General features: G+C 38.1%; 2 protein-coding genes across 2 annotated transcripts; one reads left to right on the top strand and one right to left on the bottom strand.

Annotated features, from left to right (window-relative positions):
- Positions 1-755: 755 nt before the first annotated feature.
- LOC140864413 (uncharacterized) lies at positions 756-9703 on the bottom strand. Its single transcript, XM_073268585.1, has 9 exons — positions 9213-9703; positions 9100-9123; positions 8736-8808; positions 8061-8131; positions 6082-7415; positions 2085-2149; positions 1932-1955; positions 1568-1640; positions 756-963 (listed from the first exon to the last, which is right to left on the bottom strand). Exons 5-8 carry the CDS (start codon positions 7412-7414, stop codon positions 1584-1586), a joined length of 1479 nt encoding a protein of 492 aa, XP_073124686.1. The 5' UTR covers position 7415; positions 8061-8131; positions 8736-8808; positions 9100-9123; positions 9213-9703; the 3' UTR covers positions 756-963; positions 1568-1583.
- An 11570-nt stretch (positions 9704-21273) lies between these two features.
- On the top strand, positions 21274-22371 carry LOC140862101 (putative late blight resistance protein homolog R1A-3). The gene has a single exon (XM_073265105.1). The coding sequence runs from the start codon at positions 21274-21276 to the stop codon at positions 22369-22371; it is 1098 nt and encodes a 365-aa protein (XP_073121206.1).
- Positions 22372-22487: the final 116 nt, after the last annotated feature.

Genomic DNA, 22487 nt, shown 5'->3' with positions numbered 1-22487 from the left:
TAACTTCCTTATCCGGCTTCTTTTGGAATTTGTTTCCTCGCATGAATCGTTTGAACTTTCTTGCGAAGAGCGCCATATCATCATCATCATCATCTTCTTTGGATTGGCTAGATAGAGCAATCCCCTTTGCCTTGGTATTTTCTTTCTTTAATTCCTTCCTTGTTGATAATTCCAGCTCATGGATTTTTAGAGTCCCATGTAGTTGATCAAGATCGTAGGATGCGGTGTCGCCTTTGTTTGACTCGATGATGGCCGTCCTCTTGGCATCCCACTCCTTGGGTAAGGTGCGTAGAGCTCTCCTCCATACTTGTTTGGTTGGATATTGTTCCCCGAGTTGGGCTAGCTCATTGATAATTTGAGTAAGCCTTCGGAACATAGTATCTACATCTTCGTTTGATTCCATCTCGAATGTTTCATATTTGAGTTGGAGTAGATCGATCTTCGTCTCTTTGACTTGATTAGTCCCTTCATGGCATATCTCCAACTTGTCCCATATCTCTTTAGCGGATGAGCACTGAAAGGGCCCGTGTCCTGATTTAATATTTAATGATCAAACAACCAGGATTAATTAATGTAAACAGCGAAAACGAGTTAAAAATTTGCGTTTGGGCCTACAGAAATTTCGGCATGACCTATTCGTAAATAGGACATCCCAAAAACTTGTACAACACAACCAACAATATATACTCGAAAATAGAGTCACAACTCCAATTTACACACCTATAGCCGCACTGGCCAGGACTAAACACATGCAGGGCCGGCAAGGCTCGATCATACAAATAACAATTCAAAACAAAGTCCAAAACTATTTATACAGATACACAGGGCATCACCCCGGCAAATATAAAACTCGCTAAAATGATATATATACATATATATCTGGGAACTCAACTCCACGCTCGCCTCACTGGGTACCACTAGATGACGCTCCACCAGATGCGTCAAATCCCCCTGGATAACCTGCTATGGAATCACAAACAACCACAGCATAAAAAGAAAACAGGGGTCGGACCCCAGTACGACGAACTATAAAAATTACGACAAATATAACTGACATGAATAAAATCAAGTACAATGCAATGAAATGCAATGTAATGCGTGACAGGTATCAATGAAATAGGAATACCAAAAGGAGTCCAAATAATCGTATCACAATAAACTCAGTGGCCACCCGTGCCAGGAACGCAGCAGACCTCGAATCATCACTGCTAATCCATACACGTAGCATCGGAGGGTGACAGGAGCGACCCGTCCAGCCTCATGCTGTCATCAGGAGTGTCGTACGTAGCATCAGAGGGCGACAGGAGCTACCTGTCCGTGCCTCATACTATCTCAGGAGTGCACTAAAATAATGTCACTCGCTCCATGATGACTCAATACATCTCAAGAGATCAATATCAATAGTAATCAAAGGAGTCAAGGCTCAACGTGCTATGTAAATTTATAAATTAGTGAATGCAATCATATAATCCACGTAAGCACATAAAACACATTATCACTCATTACAAAATATTTAATATCATTACATGTCATTATAGATGTCGTAATATAAACAGCTCATACGTACCTCAACCGACACTTAATTACCACAGAAATATCTCAAGTATTTCTCGGATATTCCAATCCCAAATTTTCAGAATCTGTAATTCCAGAAAAATTGCTCATAAATCCTAAAATTTATATTTAATATTAAAACATCCTATCAATAACCAAATATCGAATTTACGACTCTAAAAGTCGAAATACCAAAAATATCATAATCTAAATTTTTCCAGAAAATTCCCAAAAATTCTGAAATTTATATATATTAATTCTAGCACATCTAGAAATCCAAACAGTGATTTAAATAGCTCTAAACTTCAAAAATCCCAATTTAAATAATCTGGAAATTCGAAATAATGCCCCAATAATTTCTGAAAAATAGTCAATACCTCCAATCGAGTCCGGTATAATACCTACAACCAATAATAAATCAAATATCAATTATCGGATGTCAATTGAATCGAAATACCCAAAATTCAAAACCCTAAATTCAACATTATACCTCAAAGCTTGGAATTAAAGGGTTAAACAACTAACACAACCCCTAAACTCCGGCGACGATCGGCGGCGGCGAACGGCGGCGGACGGCGGCAGCGAACGGCGGCAGCTGTGCGACGGGTTTTTCGGAAACTTCACTAAAAATATGAAATATGGGTACCAAAAGATAGCTCTCGTCGCGAGGATTCCGGAACTATATTTACTTTTGAAATCCGGCCAAAAACGAAGGAGATACGGAGATTTGAAGCGATAGGAAGATTTTGAAATTGAAAAGAAACGGAAAAGAACAGACGGGCGAAGGCGGTGGAAAAACAAATGGAGGAGAAAGATTATGCGTTATATATATTATGTATTAGTTTAATGTGTGTCTTATTTTATTCATTCGGGGTTCAAACTGGACCCGGTTCGAGTTATTTCAACTCCTGTGTGCTCTATAAATAACATATTCATTTAATATCGTCTATAAACCGATATTTAAAAATCAATATTTTTAACACACAAATAAATTAATAGAGTAAAATCGGGTCCTTACATTTCTCCCCCTCTAAAAAGAAGATTTCGTCCTCGAAATTAAACACACATCAAACTTATATACAAAGTGGTTAAACATTTACCACTGATAGTACATAGGGAAATCAGAGTACAAGGCATAATTCATAACATTGTCAAACAAATGAGGCCATTCTTGACGCATTCGAGACTCCAATTCCCATGTAGCTTCTTCTCTTCCATGTCTACTCCATTCTACCATAACCAAAGGAATCGTCTTGTTCCTCAGTTGCTTTTCTTTACGATCAAGAATCTGCACTGGATACTCAACATAGCTAAGGGAACTATCCAACTCCACATCATCAGCCCTCAAGATATGAGAAGGATCTGGTTCATACTTCCGCAGCATAGATACGTGAAATACATCATGTATCGCAGACAAACTCTGCGGCAAGTTCAAACGATACGCTAAAATACCAATTTTCTCAACAATCTCGTATGGACCGATATAACGAGGAGCTAATTTCCCTTTACGCCCAAATCTCATAGTACCACGAAATGGTGATACTTTCAAGAAAACAAAATCGCCAACCTGAAATTCTAAAGGTCTACGTCTGTTATTAGCATAGCTGGCTTGACGATCCTGGGCTGCTTTCATTCTTTTCCTGATCAGGTCAACTTTTTCTTTCATCTCTTGAATAAACTCTGGTCCTGACAACTGTCGTTCTCCTACTTCTTCCCAACATATCGGAGATCTACATTTTCTGCCATACAAGGCTTCAAATGGTGCCATCCCGATAGATACATGATAACTATTATTGTAAGAGAATTCCACCAAAGCTAAAGATTCTTGCCAACCGCCACTAAAATCCATCACAACAGCTCGTAATAAATCTTCAAGTGTCTGAATAGTTCTTTCAGATTGACCATCTGTCTGTGGATGATAGGCAGTACTCACGGCCAATTTAGAACCTAAAGATGATTGCAAACTAGACCAAAACTTAGAAGTAAATCTGGGATCACGGTCTGATACTATAGTAACTGGCACACCATGCAATCGCACTATCTGATCAATGTACATTTTCGCCATTTTCGTATATGTCCACGTACGATCATATGGAATAAAATGGGCAGATTTAGACAATCTATCCACAATAACCCAAATGGCATCACAACCACGATTAGATCGAGGTAGGTGTGTCACGAAATCCATAGTAATGTGTTCCCAATTCCACTGTGGTACTTCAAGACTAAGTAACATACCACCTGGTCTCATTCTTTCAGCCTTAACTTGTTGACACGTCAAACACTTAGCCACAAAATCAGAAATATCATTCTTCATACCTTCCCACCAGTAATGGGCTTTCAAGATATGATACATCTTTCTAATTCCAGGATGTACACTATGTCGACTACAATGAGCTTCTCGTAGTATATTGTCTTTCAAATCTATCAAATTCGGAACCACAAGTCTACCATTATAACGCAAACATCCATCAGAAGCAACAAGAAATTTCCCTGACTGACCAGCTGGAGTTAATTCTTTCAAATGATGAATATATGGATCAGTCTTTTGTGCTTCTTTGATTTTCGAAATTATTCGTGGTTCAACTTGTATAGATGAAACTATGAAATGATTACCTTTAGCTCGATAAGTCCATCCTGAAGTTCTCAAATGCTCATGAACTTTAGAAATAGTTAAAGATGCCAACATCTTAGTATGAACTTTTCTGCTCAAAGCATCTGCAACTTGATTCACGTTTCCTGGCTGGTATTGAATATCACAGTCAAAATCCTTAAGCAGTTCCAACCATCGACGTTGTCTCATATTCAAATCAGACTGTGTGAATAAATATTTCAGACTCTTATGATCAGAATAAATCACAAACTGCTCACCGTACAGATAATGACGCCATATTTTCAATGCATGCACAATGGCAGCCAATTCTAAATCATGAACTGGATAACGAGTCTCATGTGATTTCAATTGACGAGATGCATACGCAATCACGCGTCCATTTTGCATCAAAACACAACCCAGTCCATTCAAAGAAGCATCTGTACAGATAACAAACCCACCTGAGCCTGAAGGTAATGCTAGTACTGGAGCCGTAGTCAATTTCTCTTTCAAAGTCTGAAAACTAGCTTCACATTCCCCAGTCCACACAAAACGTCGATCTTTTTGCATTAATATAGTCATAGGCCTAGCTATTTCAGAAAATCCCTTGATGAAACGCCTATAATATCCAGCCAAACCCAAAAAACTACGAATCTCAGAGACATTGGTTGGTCGAGACCAATTAAGAACAGCTTCAATTTTACTAGGATCGACAGATACTCCTTGTGCTGATATCACATGTCCTAGAAATAATACTCTGTCCAGCCAAAATTCACACTTCGAAAACTTAGCATATAATTGTGATGTTCTGAGTTTCTGAAGTACTAACGTCAAATGTTCTTTATGATCCTTCCTTGACTTAGAATAAATCAAAATGTCATCAATGAAAACGATAACAAATCGATCTATGAATTCCCGAAACACACGATTCATTAAATCCATAAAAACTGCTGGAGCATTAGTCAACCCGAAAGGCACAACTAAGAATTCATAATGTCCGTAACGCGTTCGAAATGCTGTCTTGGAAACATCTTCCTCTCGAACTCGAAGTTGATGATATCCGGAACGAAGATCAATTTTAGAATATACAGATGTACCCTGCAACTGATCAAACAAGTCATCAATTCGTGGCAAAGGATACTTATTCTTCACAGTAGCCTGATTCAATTGTCGATAATCGATGCACATTCTCATCGTTCCGTCTTTCTTCTTCACAAACAAGACTGGAGCACCCCAAGGTGATACACTTGGTCTAATATAACCTTTTTCCAGCAAATCTTGCAATTGCGTCTTGAGTTCTTTCAATTCTGCTGGAGCTAATCGATATGGAGCTCGAAAAATAGGACTTGTCCCTGGCATTAATTCAATGCTAAGATCTATTTCCCTTTGAGGCGGAAAACCCGGAATCTCATCAGGAAATACATCAGTAAAATCCTTAACTACAGGGATATCTGAAACTTTCACTTTCTCTTCCTTCGTCGCATCTAGAGCATAAATCATAACTCCTTCATTTCCTATCGACAATAATCTAAACATTTCCATTGCCGATACTAATGGAATGCGAGATTGTGAATCACTACCATAAAAATTCCACTTATTGCCATAATACGGTCTAAATCTCACAATGCCATGAAAACAATCAACCGTAGCTCTATAATTCATCAGTGTATCCATACCCAAGATACAGTCAAAATCAGACATAGCTAGTTTGATTAAATTAGTTATCATGATCTTATCCTCAAATCTAATCACACAATTCAACACTATCTCATTAGACATCAAGAAAACACCAGCAGGAGTAGCAACAGACACAGTATCCAATAACGGAGTAAAAGCAATCTCATGCTCATCAGCAAATGTAACAGATAAAAATGAATGAGATGCTCCTGTGTCTATCAAGATACGTGCAGGATACTCAAAAATATAACAAATACCTGCAATAACTCCCCCAGGTGCATCTTGTGCCTGATCCTGAGTCAGAGCATGGACTTGAACCTGCTGTGGACCTGGAAAACGCTGCTGACTCTGAGGAGATGGATACCTAGGCTGCTGAGTGGACTGTCCTGGAATATAAGGCTGTGTAGGAACAAACTGTGGTACAGGAGCATATGGTCTGAATGATGGTCGTCCAGGAAACTGGCCAAACTGTTGTGGCTGAAATTGCTGTCTTCCAGCATTTGGACATACTCGAGACGAATGTCCAGCCTGCCCACAAGTATAACAAGTTCCTGGAAATCCTGTACAATGTGCACTCAAATGATTACCACCACATCTGTCACAGTACACTCTCCCAGATGATCCAACTGAACTTCCACCACGACTACCACTGGAACTGGAGGAACTAGACTGTGGTTTCTTTTTAAATGGCTTCCCTCTAGCTTTAAACCAAGGCCTTTTCGCTTGCTGAGAAGATTGAATAGGCTGATATGAAGGTAAACCCATTGGTGTCTGTGAACTGCTTCCAGCTCCTTGAGGAACAGATGCTGGGATTGATTGTGGTTCACTCCTTAGTAGACTTGCTTCAATTTTCTTGGCCTTTTCTACTGCTTTCATATAAGTAGATGGAGTTCCAGTAGTCACCAAAGTATGGATCGTTCGTGTAAGCCCTTTCAGAAAATGTGAAAGCTTTGACCGATCATTCTTTGCAACATGTGGGACATAAGGCAGAAGAGCAGAGAACTGAGAAGCATATTCAGCAACAGATTTATTGCCTTGCACCAACAGATTAAATTCATCTTCTTTAGCAGAATAATAAGATGGTGGTGCATATTCTTGTGCAAACTGCTTACAAAATACTTCCCATGTGATCTTTTCACCAGAATCAGAAAGTGTTTCTGCTGTCGTTTCCCACCACAGTTGCGCTCGGTCTTTCAGCTGAAAAGGAACTAACTTCAGTCGAATGTCATCAGGATATTCTAATCCATTAAACATATTGTTGAGACTTTTCAACCAACTAGTAGCTTTCTCACTTCCTTCATTGCCAAAGAACTTTTGCGGACGCAACTCCTGAAATTGAGAAATTATTAATCGTATTCCTCCCATTTTCTCAGTCAATTGGGTTACTGGATCAGCCTCAGCCTGAATCGCTTTTCCTTTGTCAGGATTTACCCGTGGTTGTTGTTCCACCTCTAATTCCACATCTTTCGGAGGCTGAACAGCTGGTCGACCACGTCTTCCCCTGACAATATCATCAAGATTTCTAACATTTATCGCTGCAGACTCTTCGACAACTTCCTTCCCTTTTCTACCTCTTCCTCCTGGTGCCATTCTACAAGACACAAGGATTTAAATACACAGGCAAAAATATCTTAACGAATAGAAAACTATGATAGAAATTCAGAGTTCTAATAGAATTCATAAACTAATTCTAAAGCCAAGAACTACTGGTTCTAACAAATACGTTCAAAAATAAGCACCACAAGTAAGTCACGTAAGAACAAGTAGTCACACACATACGCAACCATTTTGTTAGTGTCTAAACTCGAGTGTCCTAGACTCTAATTCGAGCATATCCCAGTATATGCTTTGATACCAAATGAAAGGGCCCGTGTCCTGATTTAATATTTAATGATCAAACAACCAGGATTAATTAATGTAAACAGCGAAAACGAGTTAAAAATTTGCGTTTGGGCCTACAGAAATTTCGGCATGACCTATTCGTAAATAGGACATCCCAAAAACTTGTACAACACAACCAACAATATATACTCGAAAATAGAGTCACAACTCCAATTTACACACCTATAGCCGCACTGGCCAGGACTAAACACATGCAGGGCCGGCAAGGCTCGATCATACAAATAACAATTCAAAACAAAGTCCAAAACTATTTATACAGATACACAGGGCATCACCCCGGCAAATATAAAACTCGCTAAAATGATATATATACATATATATCTGGGAACTCAACTCCACGCTCGCCTCACTGGGTACCACTAGATGACGCTCCACCAGATGCGTCAAATCCCCCTGGATAACCTGCTATGGAATCACAAACAACCACAGCATAAAAAGAAAACAGGGGTCGGACCCCAGTACGACGAACTATAAAAATTACGACAAATATAACTGACATGAATAAAATCAAGTACAATGCAATGAAATGCAATGTAATGCGTGACAGGTATCAATGAAATAGGAATACCAAAAGGAGTCCAAATAATCGTATCACAATAAACTCAGTGGCCACCCGTGCCAGGAACGCAGCAGACCTCGAATCATCACTGCTAATCCATACACGTAGCATCGGAGGGTGACAGGAGCGACCCGTCCAGCCTCATGCTGTCATCAGGAGTGTCGTACGTAGCATCAGAGGGCGACAGGAGCTACCTGTCCGTGCCTCATACTATCTCAGGAGTGCACTAAAATAATGTCACTCGCTCCATGATGACTCAATACATCTCAAGAGATCAATATCAATAGTAATCAAAGGAGTCAAGGCTCAACGTGCTATGTAAATTTATAAATTAGTGAATGCAATCATATAATCCACGTAAGCACATAAAACACATTATCACTCATTACAAAATATTTAATATCATTACATGTCATTATAGATGTCGTAATATAAACAGCTCATACGTACCTCAACCGACACTTAATTACCACAGAAATATCTCAAGTATTTCTCGGATATTCCAATCCCAAATTTTCAGAATCTGTAATTCCAGAAAAATTGCTCATAAATCCTAAAATTTATATTTAATATTAAAACATCCTATCAATAACCAAATATCGAATTTACGACTCTAAAAGTCGAAATACCAAAAATATCATAATCTAAATTTTTCCAGAAAATTCCCAAAAATTCTGAAATTTATATATATTAATTCTAGCACATCTAGAAATCCAAACAGTGATTTAAATAGCTCTAAACTTCAAAAATCCCAATTTAAATAATCTGGAAATTCGAAATAATGCCCCAATAATTTCTGAAAAATAGTCAATACCTCCAATCGAGTCCGGTATAATACCTACAACCAATAATAAATCAAATATCAATTATCGGATGTCAATTGAATCGAAATACCCAAAATTCAAAACCCTAAATTCAACATTATACCTCAAAGCTTGGAATTAAAGGGTTAAACAACTAACACAACCCCTAAACTCCGGCGACGATCGGCGGCGGCGAACGGCGGCGGACGGCGGCAGCGAACGGCGGCAGCTGTGCGACGGGTTTTTCGGAAACTTCACTAAAAATATGAAATATGGGTACCAAAAGATAGCTCTCGTCGCGAGGATTCCGGAACTATATTTACTTTTGAAATCCGGCCAAAAACGAAGGAGATACGGAGATTTGAAGCGATAGGAAGATTTTGAAATTGAAAAGAAACGGAAAAGAACAGACGGGCGAAGGCGGTGGAAAAACAAATGGAGGAGAAAGATTATGCGTTATATATATTATGTATTAGTTTAATGTGTGTCTTATTTTATTCATTCGGGGTTCAAACTGGACCCGGTTCGAGTTATTTCAACTCCTGTGTGCTCTATAAATAACATATTCATTTAATATCGTCTATAAACCGATATTTAAAAATCAATATTTTTAACACACAAATAAATTAATAGAGTAAAATCGGGTCCTTACAAGCACATTGAGATCCGGTTGTACTCATTCATATCTAAGGAACAATGAATAATATTCATGGCTTTAGCATTTTGAGAAATTAATCGCATGTCCTCCTTGGAAAAGACGTCAATTCCCTTGGGAATTTTGACACCCTCAACCTCTTTAGTAGGTATGTAGGGACCTTTCACAATAACTTTCCAAAGATCATAATCTACGGATTGGATATATAGGGACATTCGGTTTTTCCAATATCCGTAGTTTATGCCATTGAAAAGATGAGGACGATTTGTTGATTACCCTTGAGCATAGTCGCTCGCTAGATTTGCCATAGAGCCTTTTTGAAAATATTTTGTAAAAAGGTGGCTCTGATACCACTTGTTAGAACCTAATTGGGGGGGGGGAGGATTTAGGTTCTATTGGCAACTTTAGCAATTTAAAGCGATTATGCAAGTATGCAAGCGGAAGACTGAAGCAATCAAATAATAAGTGCGGTAAATAAATGCGTAATGTAAATAAAGCAGTAAAAGGGATAAGAGATGTTTATGGAAGTTCGACGATAAATCGTCTACGTCTCCCCTTCTTGGTTAAGTCGATTAACCAAGGATCCACTAGCACTTCGAACGTCTTGGCCTTGATGGCTCTAAGGATAGCCTTACAACTCAACACGATCACCGCGCCGATACAACCCAACACTTGGCCTTAAGGGCTCCAAGGATAGCCTCAACACAACACTTGGCTTCACACTCAAGTGCTTACAACGATAGCACAACACTTGACTTCACACTCAAGTATTTACAACAATAGCACAACCAACTCACAAACTATTTTTACAAACACTCTCAAATATATCACACAAACACTTTGATAGTGAGAAATTGCTTGCAAAGGAGAGAAGAGATGAGTTGGGATGTCTCCAAATGAACTTGGATGGCCTCTATTTATAGTTGGCAAAGATTTGAATCTGATTTGAGTGCTTGAAGCGTGTGTTAAGAAGTCAAGGAGAGACAAAAAAGTATTCGGCGCCGCTGCCATATTTTTCCCAGCACTGAGCGGATTTTGTGGAAAAATCATATCTTCCAATCTAACCGTTGGATTGATCTGAAATTTGAACTGAAGCTTTAAAACATCTGGATATGAAATATGAACGGTGAATATTTGATTATAACGAGTCAAACATTTCCAGTAATTTTCGGAAGTCACTTCATCAAGTTTTCAAACTTGTTCTGTGCAACAAAGTTGAATAATTCATATCGCCATATCCATCCGTTGGATTGATCTTAAATTTGGAAAGAGGTTGTAAAACATCCTGAATTTGAATCTGATTGGTGGAGATGTGATTTGAATCTCTCAAACAATCCCAGTTAATTTCTGAAGTTGAATCTTCATAATTTGCTTCATGTTCTGCAGAAATAAGTACTGTGCAATCTTTGTAGAAAAATCATAACTTCATATCTAGCCGTTGGATTGATATGAAATTTTGATATAAGTTTGAAAACATCCTGATATTGATTTTTATCGGTGGAGATTTGATTTGGATGTCTCAAGCACGTCCAGTAATTTTCAGAAATTGATTATTCATTCTTCACTACAAGTTCTGCAGAAATAGGTACTGCACAATTTTTGTGGAAAAATCATAACTCCATATCTAGCCGTTGGATTGCTCTCAAATTTGGACAACACATGTAAAACTTCTTCATCACTATTATGACTGGTGGAGATCGTATTTAAATGCCTAGAAAATTCCCAGTAATTTTCGGAAGTTGCTGCTCCATACTTTGGCTTCTTCTTCTCTTTTTTTTCATATCTATTAACAATGTTCCATCCATTCAATGAGCAATAAAAGACTTTATAAATACATGTATAGCTTCAAAATAACTTCCAACAATTTATTTGTCAATAAATTCTAATCTGCAAAATCTCACTTTAAAAGGTTAGTAACAATTAACCGAGTTTTGTAATCATCAAAACATAATATTATGAGACTTGTTAATGCATTAAAAACATTAATCTCATAACACGAGATTTGTATGCGTTTAAGGCGTAACAGTTGTATGTTAGCAATGTTGTGAGATTGCATGGGGTGCCGAAGTCGATCGTTTCAGACCGAGACCCTAGATTCACGTCGCACTTTTGGCAAAGTCTTCAGGAGGCACTGGGTACTCGATTGCATCTGAGTACAACTTATCATCCTCAGACCGATGGACAGTCAGAGCGGACTATCCAGACGTTAGAGGATATGCTTCGAGTAGTAGTGCTAGACTTTGGCACTAGTTGGCAGGATTCTTTTCCTCTTGTCGAGTTTTCTTACAACTACAGCTTCCAAGCGAGTATCGGTATGGCGCCTTTTGAGGCATTGTACGGTAAGAAATGCCGATCTCCGTTGTTTTGGGATGATTTGTCCGAGTCACCAGATTTGGGACCGGATATGCTTAGAGATATGGCAGAGCAAGTTAAGATCATTCAGACCAGAATGAAGTCAGCTCAAGATAGACAGACGAAGTATGCGAATGTCAGATGTAGACCTCTGAGTTTCGAGCAGGGAGACCGTGCATTCCTTAAGATTTCTCCGTTCAGAGGCATTGTCAGATTCGGTAAGAGAGGGAAGTTATCTCCGAGATTCATTGGTCCGTATGAGATTCTCGAGAAGTTAGGCGATCTTGCCTACAGACTTTCACTTCCTCCATATTTATCTGGTATTCACGACGTTTTCACGTCTCTATGCTACGAAAGTATCATCCAGATACTTCTCATATCCTTCAGCCTGACGAAGCCGAGTTAGATGAGACTCTGATCTACTTTGAACGACCGATTCAAATCCTTGATCGAAAAGAGAAACAGCTTAGAACCAAGTTGATTCCATTGGTGAAAGTGCAGTGGAGCCGTCACGGCATCGAGGAAGCGACTTGGGAGACCGAATCTGACATGAGACAGCAATTTTCGGAGTTATTCGGATGACGTGAGTTCTTCTTACTGTCTTTAGTTCTTTATTCTATCTTATGAGTTGTGGTTCTCGTTGATTTCGAGGACGAAATCTCTTCTTAGTGGGGGAGAATTGTAACACCCCATTTTTATCTTAAATGAGTTTATTTGAGTTAATCGGAGGTTTCAGAGTTCACAAGCCGACTTGATTTTGATCAGGGTCCATTTTGCAAATTTTGGAAATTTCAGGGATTAAAACGTAATTATTGGATTTTATATATTATCTACACTTGTATTGACTTTACAAGCATCCCTCATCTTCCTCCCAACCGAGAAGACTCCATTGAAGCGCCCCTTTTGGGTTTCAAGCTTTGGGATTTCAGTCCGAGCTTGATCCGTCCGTTGGAAATTATTTCTGAAGTCAGTTTAGCGATCACTGCTGCGAGAGCTTCGTTCTATCGTAAGTTTTTCTACGATCAGATACATTCTAGTTTTTGGATGTTGTTAGAATCGTTTGAGATTCGAGTATGTTGTTCTTGACAGAGTTCTGATCGTTTATTATCCGTCGGTTTTGAAATAGAGCGACGTTTGGATTTATTATGATTTTTGGAAGCCATTTTCGAAAATGTGGTTTTTGAGATTGGTTGGAATTGCCTTGTTTTGGTTGTATTAGCATTGCTATGAGTTGATATCGTTATTGAACTGCTGTCTGCGTTGCCGGTTTGTTCAGTTATAGCCGTTATGCCGTCGGGTTGAGTTTTTGGAGATTTGAACCGTTTTTGAGTCGTTGCATTTTGGCATGTGAGTGATCGTTGTTGTTGATCATCTCTTGTATTCGTACAGATTCGTTGGAGTTTGTCGAGCCCTGTGTTAGCAGCATTTGATCGTCGAGAGTTGGACGAAGAACGGTAAAGAGATTACCTTGAACTGTTGCCTTTGTTGTTGGATTGTTTAGTTGTTGATTAAACCTTTTGTTGTAGCTTCTCCAGAGTTGGAACTACTGCATTGAAAGGTAAAAGCAGTCATCGTAGCGGGATAGCCTACTCGGGACTGTTGGTTCTCGAGTTTTCCCTTTTCAAATCACATATTGCATCAATACTTGTTCTAGCATGTGAAACTTGTATTTTGGTTGTTATTTGAGTTTGTTTATATGACTTATGTGTTATGTTGCTTTTACGCATTCATCTTGAGCCAAACTCTTGTTTCAGCGGGCCGAACAGCCCTTTTTGTTTAGACGTTTGGGAACTATGATTGAGTGGCCTAGGTCGTAGTCGTTTTGCCTAGTGCTAGCATACTCATTATGGTTGCTCAAAGTCTAGAGGAGTGAGATATGTGGCACCACCTCGATTGGGAAAGTCGGTGAGTCGTCACGTGATCTCATCCTCGGGATCCCAAAAGTACAGCAGCAATCCCTCGTTTATCAGATTTGATATCCAGTTTTAAAGACATGCATTTTATTACGTTGATATTGATTACGTGTTGCCTTGAAAGCATGTTTACTGATTTATTACTTGTTATGTTGCTTTTACTGGGAGTATCGTTCTCACCGGTTATCCGACTGTTGCTTTGTTTTGTATGTGTACTTGACAATAGGTGGGGCATGAACAAGTCAGAAGAGGCATGGTTAGCTTCGAGGGCAAGTAGTAGAAGTGAGACTCGGTTTAGAAGTCGAATCAGCATGTTTATCTAGTTTAAGATTAAAGCATGTTAGAACTCGAACTTATTATGTTGTTATTCGAATTGGTTGTATTCGGATTGTAATTTAGAATTGAAGCATGTTGGTGTTGTATCGATTTAGATTCTTGTCGATCTTAGGCTTTTTGGAAGCATGTTTGTTTTGTGTATTCTCAATACCATGTATTAGAGTATGTTATTGAAAGCACGTCGGTAGCAGCATGAAATCCATTTTTTTGGGTAGCATGAGCATTTCTGCCCAGGCCTACCGCGCGCGGGCGAGGTGGTACCTCGCGCGCGCGTGGGGTACTCAAGGGCTCGGGTTTGTTGGCCCCCGCGCACGCGAGAAGGCATCTCACGCGGGCGCGAGCCTTCACCCGAGGCCCTGTTGGGAGGGCCTGCGCGCGCGCGAGGGTGCATCTCGCGCGGGCTTAGGCCTTTTTTAAAAAAAAATTTCTTAAATGTTGGCTTGGATTAATGTATGCTTTATTATTGTTTAATCCTTGATTATTTGTTTAGAATCGAGGTCTCACAACCACGCTGGCTGCGAAATATTATCGGCAATTGTCGATAAAAAGCAACCTTGAGTCTTTGAACGATAATTTTATTATCACAAATTGTAGTGAACATAAGTCTTCTTAACTCATTGTCTTGTGTGTACTTCTTAAACATTTGTAAGAAGTTATTTTCTAACAGGATATCAGCTCCTGTATCATGGAAATAGATTGGTGGTGTTTTTACCTTGTACCAAGGTTTTTGACCTGCACCTCCCATAAGGATCTCTGCTTGTTTTATTTCTTTGCAAAGAATTAAAATTCTTCGAGAGAAATCTCATCCAGCAATTTTTGGCAATTCCTCTTCACATTCTTCAGGGAAGACTCCTCTTTTTGCTGTACAAATTCCTGCTCCCGAGTCAATATAAGCTGCAAAATACTCAGCCTTATATTGTTCATATAACAACCCTATCAGAATGTATATGGAGAAAGGACTTGTTGTCATTTTTTAAAGGGATTACTAAATGGCCCCGCCATTTTTAACAGACTGTGTTGTAACTCAGTAATCCGATTAAGACTATTTACCTTTAGTTTTCCTAAAGCCTCAGAAGGTAGAGTATGGTTACTCCTTTCTACTTCTTCAATGCGTTCTAGTAAATCATGTTCATGACTTACTAATTTCAACTGTTGATTCTTCCTCTGTCTGTGAACAGAGTTCTCGAATCTGATTAAGGGATTGTCCCTTATCCAATTCTCTTGGTTTTCCATTTCGTAGAATTCTTATTGAATCCTCCAAGTCTTTTCTTTTGCCATGAACTCTATTCCTTTTTCAAGGCGTTTTCATGGTTTATGGTCCTCCAGGAATTCTATACCAAGAATGAGTTGATCCATTTCTTTTCCTGGAATTCCCCCGATTTGAACTTCTAATTCTCCAATATTTATCACTCCTTGGTAATTTCCTTTTTTCTGTTGTTCCAAATAGTAAATCGAGTTACAAGAGAACAAGTTCCGATGACTTGTAATTTCGAATACTATTTTCACTTTTTTTCATCCTTCTGGAGATCTAAGTTTTCCTATTATAGAAAACTCTTTTTCTTCTGGTGGAATTTCTTGAATAGGAGATTTGTCCCATCTCCTGCTTGTCATTCTGTCTCCTTGGAAAGATAACCTTCGGGGTTTTATTTTAAGGTCTCTATATAGAACCGGTCTGTCTTGAATTTGAATGTCTGTTTCCTGAATTAAAGGAAACTCGATTCTTTCCGGGTATATTGCTTGAGCAACTTTCCCAAAGATCTCTGGAATTTCAATGAACTCATTTCTAATAAATAATTCAGAATGGTGAGTATTAGAAAGAGCATATGAAATTTGATACGTAATAGAATATGACCTATTACCTTCCTTCATTAGTCTTTTTTCCTTGAATTTTTTATGCAAAGTCAAGGCTCGACTAAAATCTCTATCAGCTAAATTGTAGGCTATTCTTGGATAAATAACTCCCACAATTTTTTTTGCACATAAATTTCTCGAGATAGTTCCTAGAACCGCATCTTGCATATTCCTCATTTTTTTATCGCATACTACGATATCTATGGGTGAATCTATTCCCTCTTTAAAATTAGCCTTGATCATAATCTGGATTGCTCCAATATGAATCCAAGACATTGTCTTTGCTATTTCTGATTTTAATTTCTGTAATTATTCTCGAATTTCTTCAAAGGAAATTAACTGCATTTCAATTTGATTACTGGTTAATTCCATAGGGATCGCCATTTCCCTTCTGGATACCTTATAAATCAAATTATGTATTCTTTGTCTTAGCCCTAGGTTTCCTAAGACTCTTTCAACTTGTCCTGCCGAAAATCCTTGGTACTTCTGTAATGTTGGATTTTCTCTCATAATCCTTTGGACCATATTATGAGATATCGTGGTTTGACTAAAGAACCCAGCCAAACTTTCATGTGTTTCATGGCAAAACACTTCCTCTTTACTCTGATTCTGATTCTGATTCATCTTCAGAAACTTATCGACTAAACAATATCTCTTCTTCGTATATGCTTTCATCTGAGGGGATATCCTCAAATTGATATACTTGGACTAGATATTGAAATAAGACAGCATCATCCATATCTGGTGTTGCTTCAAAGAGTTTAACTCTTTTTTTCTCGTTTTCTGGACAATTTGTAGATATATGTCAACTTGCTCCACATGTCCAGCAGTTGCAATCCTTGAAACTTTCACTTGCTCTTGTATGAGTTCTTCTGAAAGTTCTTCTTGATGGTGTTCTTTCCCTGCTTTGTGATGAGCCTGTTGCTGGGGATGTTCTTGTAGGTCCACTTCTTCTACCTAATCTATAGGATCTGGCCTTTTGTTTGGACCAAAATGTTCTTGGCTTCCAAGAACTTTTCATTCTTTTATTATATGGATTATTTCTGAATTTCTTTCTTTTAAATCCATGTGATCTGTTTCCAATGATCGTTGGAAGATCATTTTCTCTACAACACAAAGGTGTACGCTTATCTATACCCCTTATTTTCTTGTAGTTCTTCTGTAATGCTGCCATATGGCACCATTCTGCTAATTTTCCTTTAAAAAAGGAGGCACGTCTTGCCAATTTATCAAGATTGTCTGTAACATATTCTTTAATCAGCATTTCTCTCCAGGGACTTGACATTTTTGCAAAAAATAGCTGAATAGCTATATTTTCCTCGACTCCCGAATTTCATCTGTATTTAGTGAATAACATAATGTATTCATCAACTAGGCAGATATCATGTAACTCAAGGTGAAAGAGTGGGTGCCCGGTGAGCCAACTTGTGGCTAAGGGCTTTTATGACTCTATGTATAAATAATCTTTTGTTTAATATAATTTACACTTTTATAATGGCGTTTACTTTATCTTTTATCATATTATTATGTTGTGACATACTATAAGATGTTTAGATGAAGACCTTGAATATATTATAGTGTATGTAAGATGTGGTGGCACATGGGGATGGCTATCATGAAACACATCTTATAGTCACTGTATATTCTAAACAGTTCCTAGTCGATTGAGCCGTCCGTTAATAAGGATAAGAATCGCTCGAGATTGAGACTAGCATTTGCGATGCCGAGTACCACGTTTCATTGGTATGGAACATAGAGATGTTCATCATGCAAATGGATATTCATACAATGAATGATCGAACTACCCTATCCGAACTTTCCAAGTGGTTATCACTTATCGAGTGGATAAAGTCCGTGGTTTTGGTTGTACACCATTAGTCCTTACTACTTGAAATATCATTGAGACTCTATATGCTAGTACTGTACTTTGACTCGTTTACCGACTCTATTGGGGTCATCAGGTGTCGGGATTGGGTACAGTTATGACACATATAGGAGTCGATGCTTTGTTGTTAAGGATTCACCACATACTTGCTAGTGTGGATATCCTATGCAATCTGAGGAGATATTAGTGTGACGAATCTCTGGCCAGAGTACATGATGTGTTTTAAGAAATGGTTTCTTAGTAGCACATGCGATGTCACTATTTGATCTTCAAGATGCATTGCATAGTTATCGAATCTCAAACGACTCTCGATTTACCAATAGTTGTTGATTCGATCGGGATATATGGATGAAGGGACCGTACTGTACGCTAACCAAAATCTATTGGTTCTTGCAGGCACTATCATTGATACCTAGGGAATCATGGGGCGATGTTGCTAGGCGCTCTTACCATGATTCGATGGGCAAGTCGGAAATTGTTGTTCCGAGTCACAAGGAGTTGTGAGCCCACGGCTAGCTGTATCCCTGAACCATTGAGGGTCACACAAGTAATGGATTTTTAATCCCCGTTGAGATAATTAAATTTAAAGAGTTAAATTTAGTGAATAAAGAAGTGGGACTTCTTATATCAGAGTAGAAGAGTAAGATTTCCTAAAATGACATAGGGATGGACATTTTTGGAAATCACTGAATTCGAATTCAGAAAATTTATCTTGACTTTAAAAGATGCAGAAATGGTTTCTGTGCAATTGGTGAAATTGGTTTATCAATCTGAGTCACGATGAATTTTATATTAATTTCTGAACATGCGGGCTTTGCTTGTCAGGCTTGAACTTATGACTAATGGGCCCTAAGCTGTTAGCAGCCCACATTATAAATAAGTTATTGCAGTACAGAAATTAGACAACAGAGGCATAATTTTCGAAAAACACTAGGGTTTTCTCTCTAGTGGCCGCCGCCCCTCTCCTCTCTCTGTCAAAAATTCCAGCCTGTGAATTTTGAATTTGCAGTCTGCTTTAACGGATCAAATTCGTTAATTCTCTTCGTAGAAACTTCTGATAGATTTTCTAGTGCAATCTATCAGAGGGATTAAACTTCTGTTCGTGGACCTGATTGAAGAATTGTTCGTCCATCAGTTCCTGGGATATACAACAAGAGCAGAGTTATCTGTTGGTGTCCATAATCTCGTTTCGAGATTCAAGGTAAAAATTTAATTGTTATTTAATTTTTACACGCACAATTTAATCGTAAAGTTTTGATACCCATGATATGGAATCGTTCCATATAAAATTTTAAAACTTCCGCTGCACCAGGTATCAATTCTGATTGATCTGAACACCGTTTTCCAACACGAGGCTATAAAGAGCTTGAGTATATCTTCTTTTTTTCTCTGTATCTTGATTATTGAAATAGTCTACCCCTATGAATTGTGCTTTAAATAGGGTGGCCATTCTTTCTCCAATCTCGCTGAGGGATTCTCCTGCTAAGATTGATTCCTTAGTTTCTGGCATAGTCATCTCCCATGCGATCTTAACAGATCCCATTAGACTCATTTCTAGAATTTTAATGAATCCTTCTTTATTGAGATCTAATGTCCCTGCTGCTATTCTCATAGCTGACGTCCAATCATCTATAAGATTTTTTCTGTTTTTGAAGTCCAAAACATCAAGGTTTAACATAACCCCGTAAGGATGTATTGGATCTAAAACAGTTTTTTCGTAAGGAGTTTGATGGAGTGGGATTTTACTCCTTCTCGATCTGGTTTCTGCTGGATGTGAATTTTCTCCAACCTGGAACTCACTATGTGGTTCTTCTGTTTTAACCACATATCTTGGGGGATTCCCTGTGGGTTGTTCACCCTCAGGAAAATTCATTTTTAGATCTAATACTTTGAGATTCGCAAAAGAATCCGCAAGATCTTGTAGATCCTTGAGATTTAATCTTTCTAAAGTAGTCATCAGATAGTGTTTTTCTTTGATATTGCTTTTATAAGATTAATCATCATTTCATCATTGGTTAGTGGTTTTTGGACCATTTTGGTTTTACCTTTCTGATGTAACAAAGGTTCGGTACCAAATGAGGGATGTAACCTTCCTCATGTATTTCCTTTTCTAGAACCTGAAGTGTGTTCTAGATTTATGATTTTATTTTGATACCATTTTTACGGATAATTCTTTGTATCATGAATAAGCACAAAATCTTCAGATTTTAGCATAAAGTCTTTAGATTTTAAGCATAAAAAAGCATAAATCCAGTACAAGAATTAAACAATTAAATATTCAAGTTTTGTGGTCCTAGGGAGCTATTGCAAAGAATCTTATGGGTAGGGAGCTAGGGCAAAGTCAAGTTTGGGTTTGGGGATTTATCACCAATTTGCTCAAAAAATAATGTATTACATTTTAAAATATACCTTAATTAGTAGAAAACTAAACTGGGTCCAGGAAAAAGGTTCAAATATCAGATTATATATTTTTAAAACCGAAATAAAAGAATTTGTGTGGACATTTACTTTATTTTTTAAAAATTGACGATCGTTACTTTTCGGTACGGATTAGGTAAACTCAAAAACTAACACAATAACATACAAATCACGTTAACCAGTTAAATCACAAGAATCAAACTCTTGATTTTAGATCAAATGTTCATTTACTCCATCAACTCATATACATACGTAAATATATAAATGTTCATCATAGAATAATGTTTGATGGTACCATGGCACCAGCTGTTTCCCGCATGCAAATTAAGGGAGTGTTTGCAATCACTAAAAAAAGGTGATTGTTAGCTTTTGACTTAAAAAAAATCATTTTTTTGTGTTTCTTAGACCTAGATTATGTGTTAGCTTATGCTTAACTTAATTGAAATCCAAAAGCTAGTCATGTGGTGATTATGATTCTCCAAAAGTGATTCTAATAAGAAGGTCATTGTTAAAATAACTTTAATCATTTATTTATCAAACACTACCCAACTTTGATTTTTAGATTTTCACATATGTTTCCAAACACTACCAACTTTTAATTTTTCTTAACTTTTTTATAATTTATAAATTAATCATTTCTATAAAAGCACAATTTATTGCAAACACTTCCTAAATTAAATGATTTATTTAACAAATATATAATTGGTCAACTTTAACATAACATATAATACAAAGTTGTGTCTCTCTCGTTTCAATCCTTCTTAATTTGTCTCCCATGACAACTACTGCTTATGCTGCGCTTCTCTCACTTGCTCGATCAATCCACCAGATTTTGGATCTTGATCCCTTAATTCACAAACAAAGAATCATTTCCCTTCAAGAAAAAGTTGAGTCCATCATCACTTTCCTCGAAGATTATTCGGAGAAGCATCGCGGAACGCACGATCGTGTGGGAAATGAAATCAGAAATGCTGCAAATGAAGCGCAGGATTTCATGGATTCGTATCTGTGTTTGGTATCAACAACCCACGATGCTTTGAGCTTGGATCGAGACTTGGACATGGCGTTTGAAAGGATTGATTTTATCTGGGAAGAGGCAATGGAGATCATGAAGAAAGACGATACAGCAAAAGATCTCCGATCCAGAACTCACTCTTCTCGCATAGATCATTCATCCGGAGCCCAAGTCACTGGAAACAAGGTTGTGGAATTTGATGATGACTTGGATGCTATCAAAGAAAGTATGTATGAAGATTCGTCTAAACTCCAAATCATCCCGATTGTTGGGATGGGAGGGATCGGGAAGACGACTCTAGCTAGAAGAACTTATGAGGATTCAATCCGTGCTCAGGATTTTGACATCTATGCGTGGGCTACATTGTCTGCAGAGTACAAAAAAGTAGATACTCTTTCGAAGCTTCTTCAATCCTTGAAGAAATACACCAGTACTGATGCTAATCAACAATCTGGTGAGAGCGAAGCCCAAATGGCAAAACGAGTGTACCAAAGTTTCTTGGGTAGGCGGTATCTGGTTGTGATTGATGATATATGGAGTACCAAGGCTTGGGATGATTTGAAGATGATATTTCCGGACGATGGTAGTGGAAGTCGAATCTTGTTAACTACGAGGCTATCAGATGTTGCTGTTTATGCGGGATCTTCTACTACTTCATTTCATCAAATGAAGTTTTTGACCGAAGATCAAAGTTGGAAACTACTCGAGGAAAAGATTTTCGGGCAAGAATCCTGTCCTCTCCACCTTGTGGAGCTTGGTAAGATGGTTGCAAGAAACTGCAGGGGACTTCCGCTCACGATCGTGGTCGTTGCAGGACTTATCCTTTCATCAGGAAACATGATGGAAGAAGAACTGTGAGAAAGTATTTTGGAAAGCACAAGTTCAATATAATCCACAATCAATGTGCAATGCTCCAAGATACTAAGTTTGAGTTATGATTGGTTACCTCTGCCATTAAAGCCATGTTTCCTATA

The sequence above is a fragment of the Henckelia pumila genome, chromosome 4 (assembly GCF_033568475.1).
Source record: "Henckelia pumila isolate YLH828 chromosome 4, ASM3356847v2, whole genome shotgun sequence".
Classification (NCBI taxonomy): Eukaryota; Viridiplantae; Streptophyta; class Magnoliopsida; order Lamiales; family Gesneriaceae; genus Henckelia; species Henckelia pumila.
Note: the sequence above shows the minus strand (reverse complement) of the source record. Positions and strands in the feature narration are given on the sequence as shown.

What these genes read in the sequence shown, in the direction of transcription:
- LOC140864413 (XM_073268585.1), bottom strand. Translation starts at nt 7,414, where the DNA reads ATGGCACCAGGAGGAAGAGGTAGAAAAGGGAAGGAAGTTGTCGAAGAG. An exon ending in ACCTGGGGGAGTTATTGCAG is followed by an intron (nt 2,150 to 6,081) that starts GTATTTGTTATA and finishes CCCGTCGCACAG; the next exon opens with CTGCCGCCGTTCGCTGCCGC. An exon ending in TATACCGGACTCGATTGGAG is followed by an intron (nt 1,641 to 1,931) that starts GTATTGACTATT and finishes CTGGAATTACAG; the next exon opens with ATTCTGAAAATTTGGGATTG.
- LOC140862101 (XM_073265105.1), top strand. Translation starts at nt 21,274, where the DNA reads ATGACAACTACTGCTTATGCTGCGCTTCTCTCACTTGCTCGATCAATC.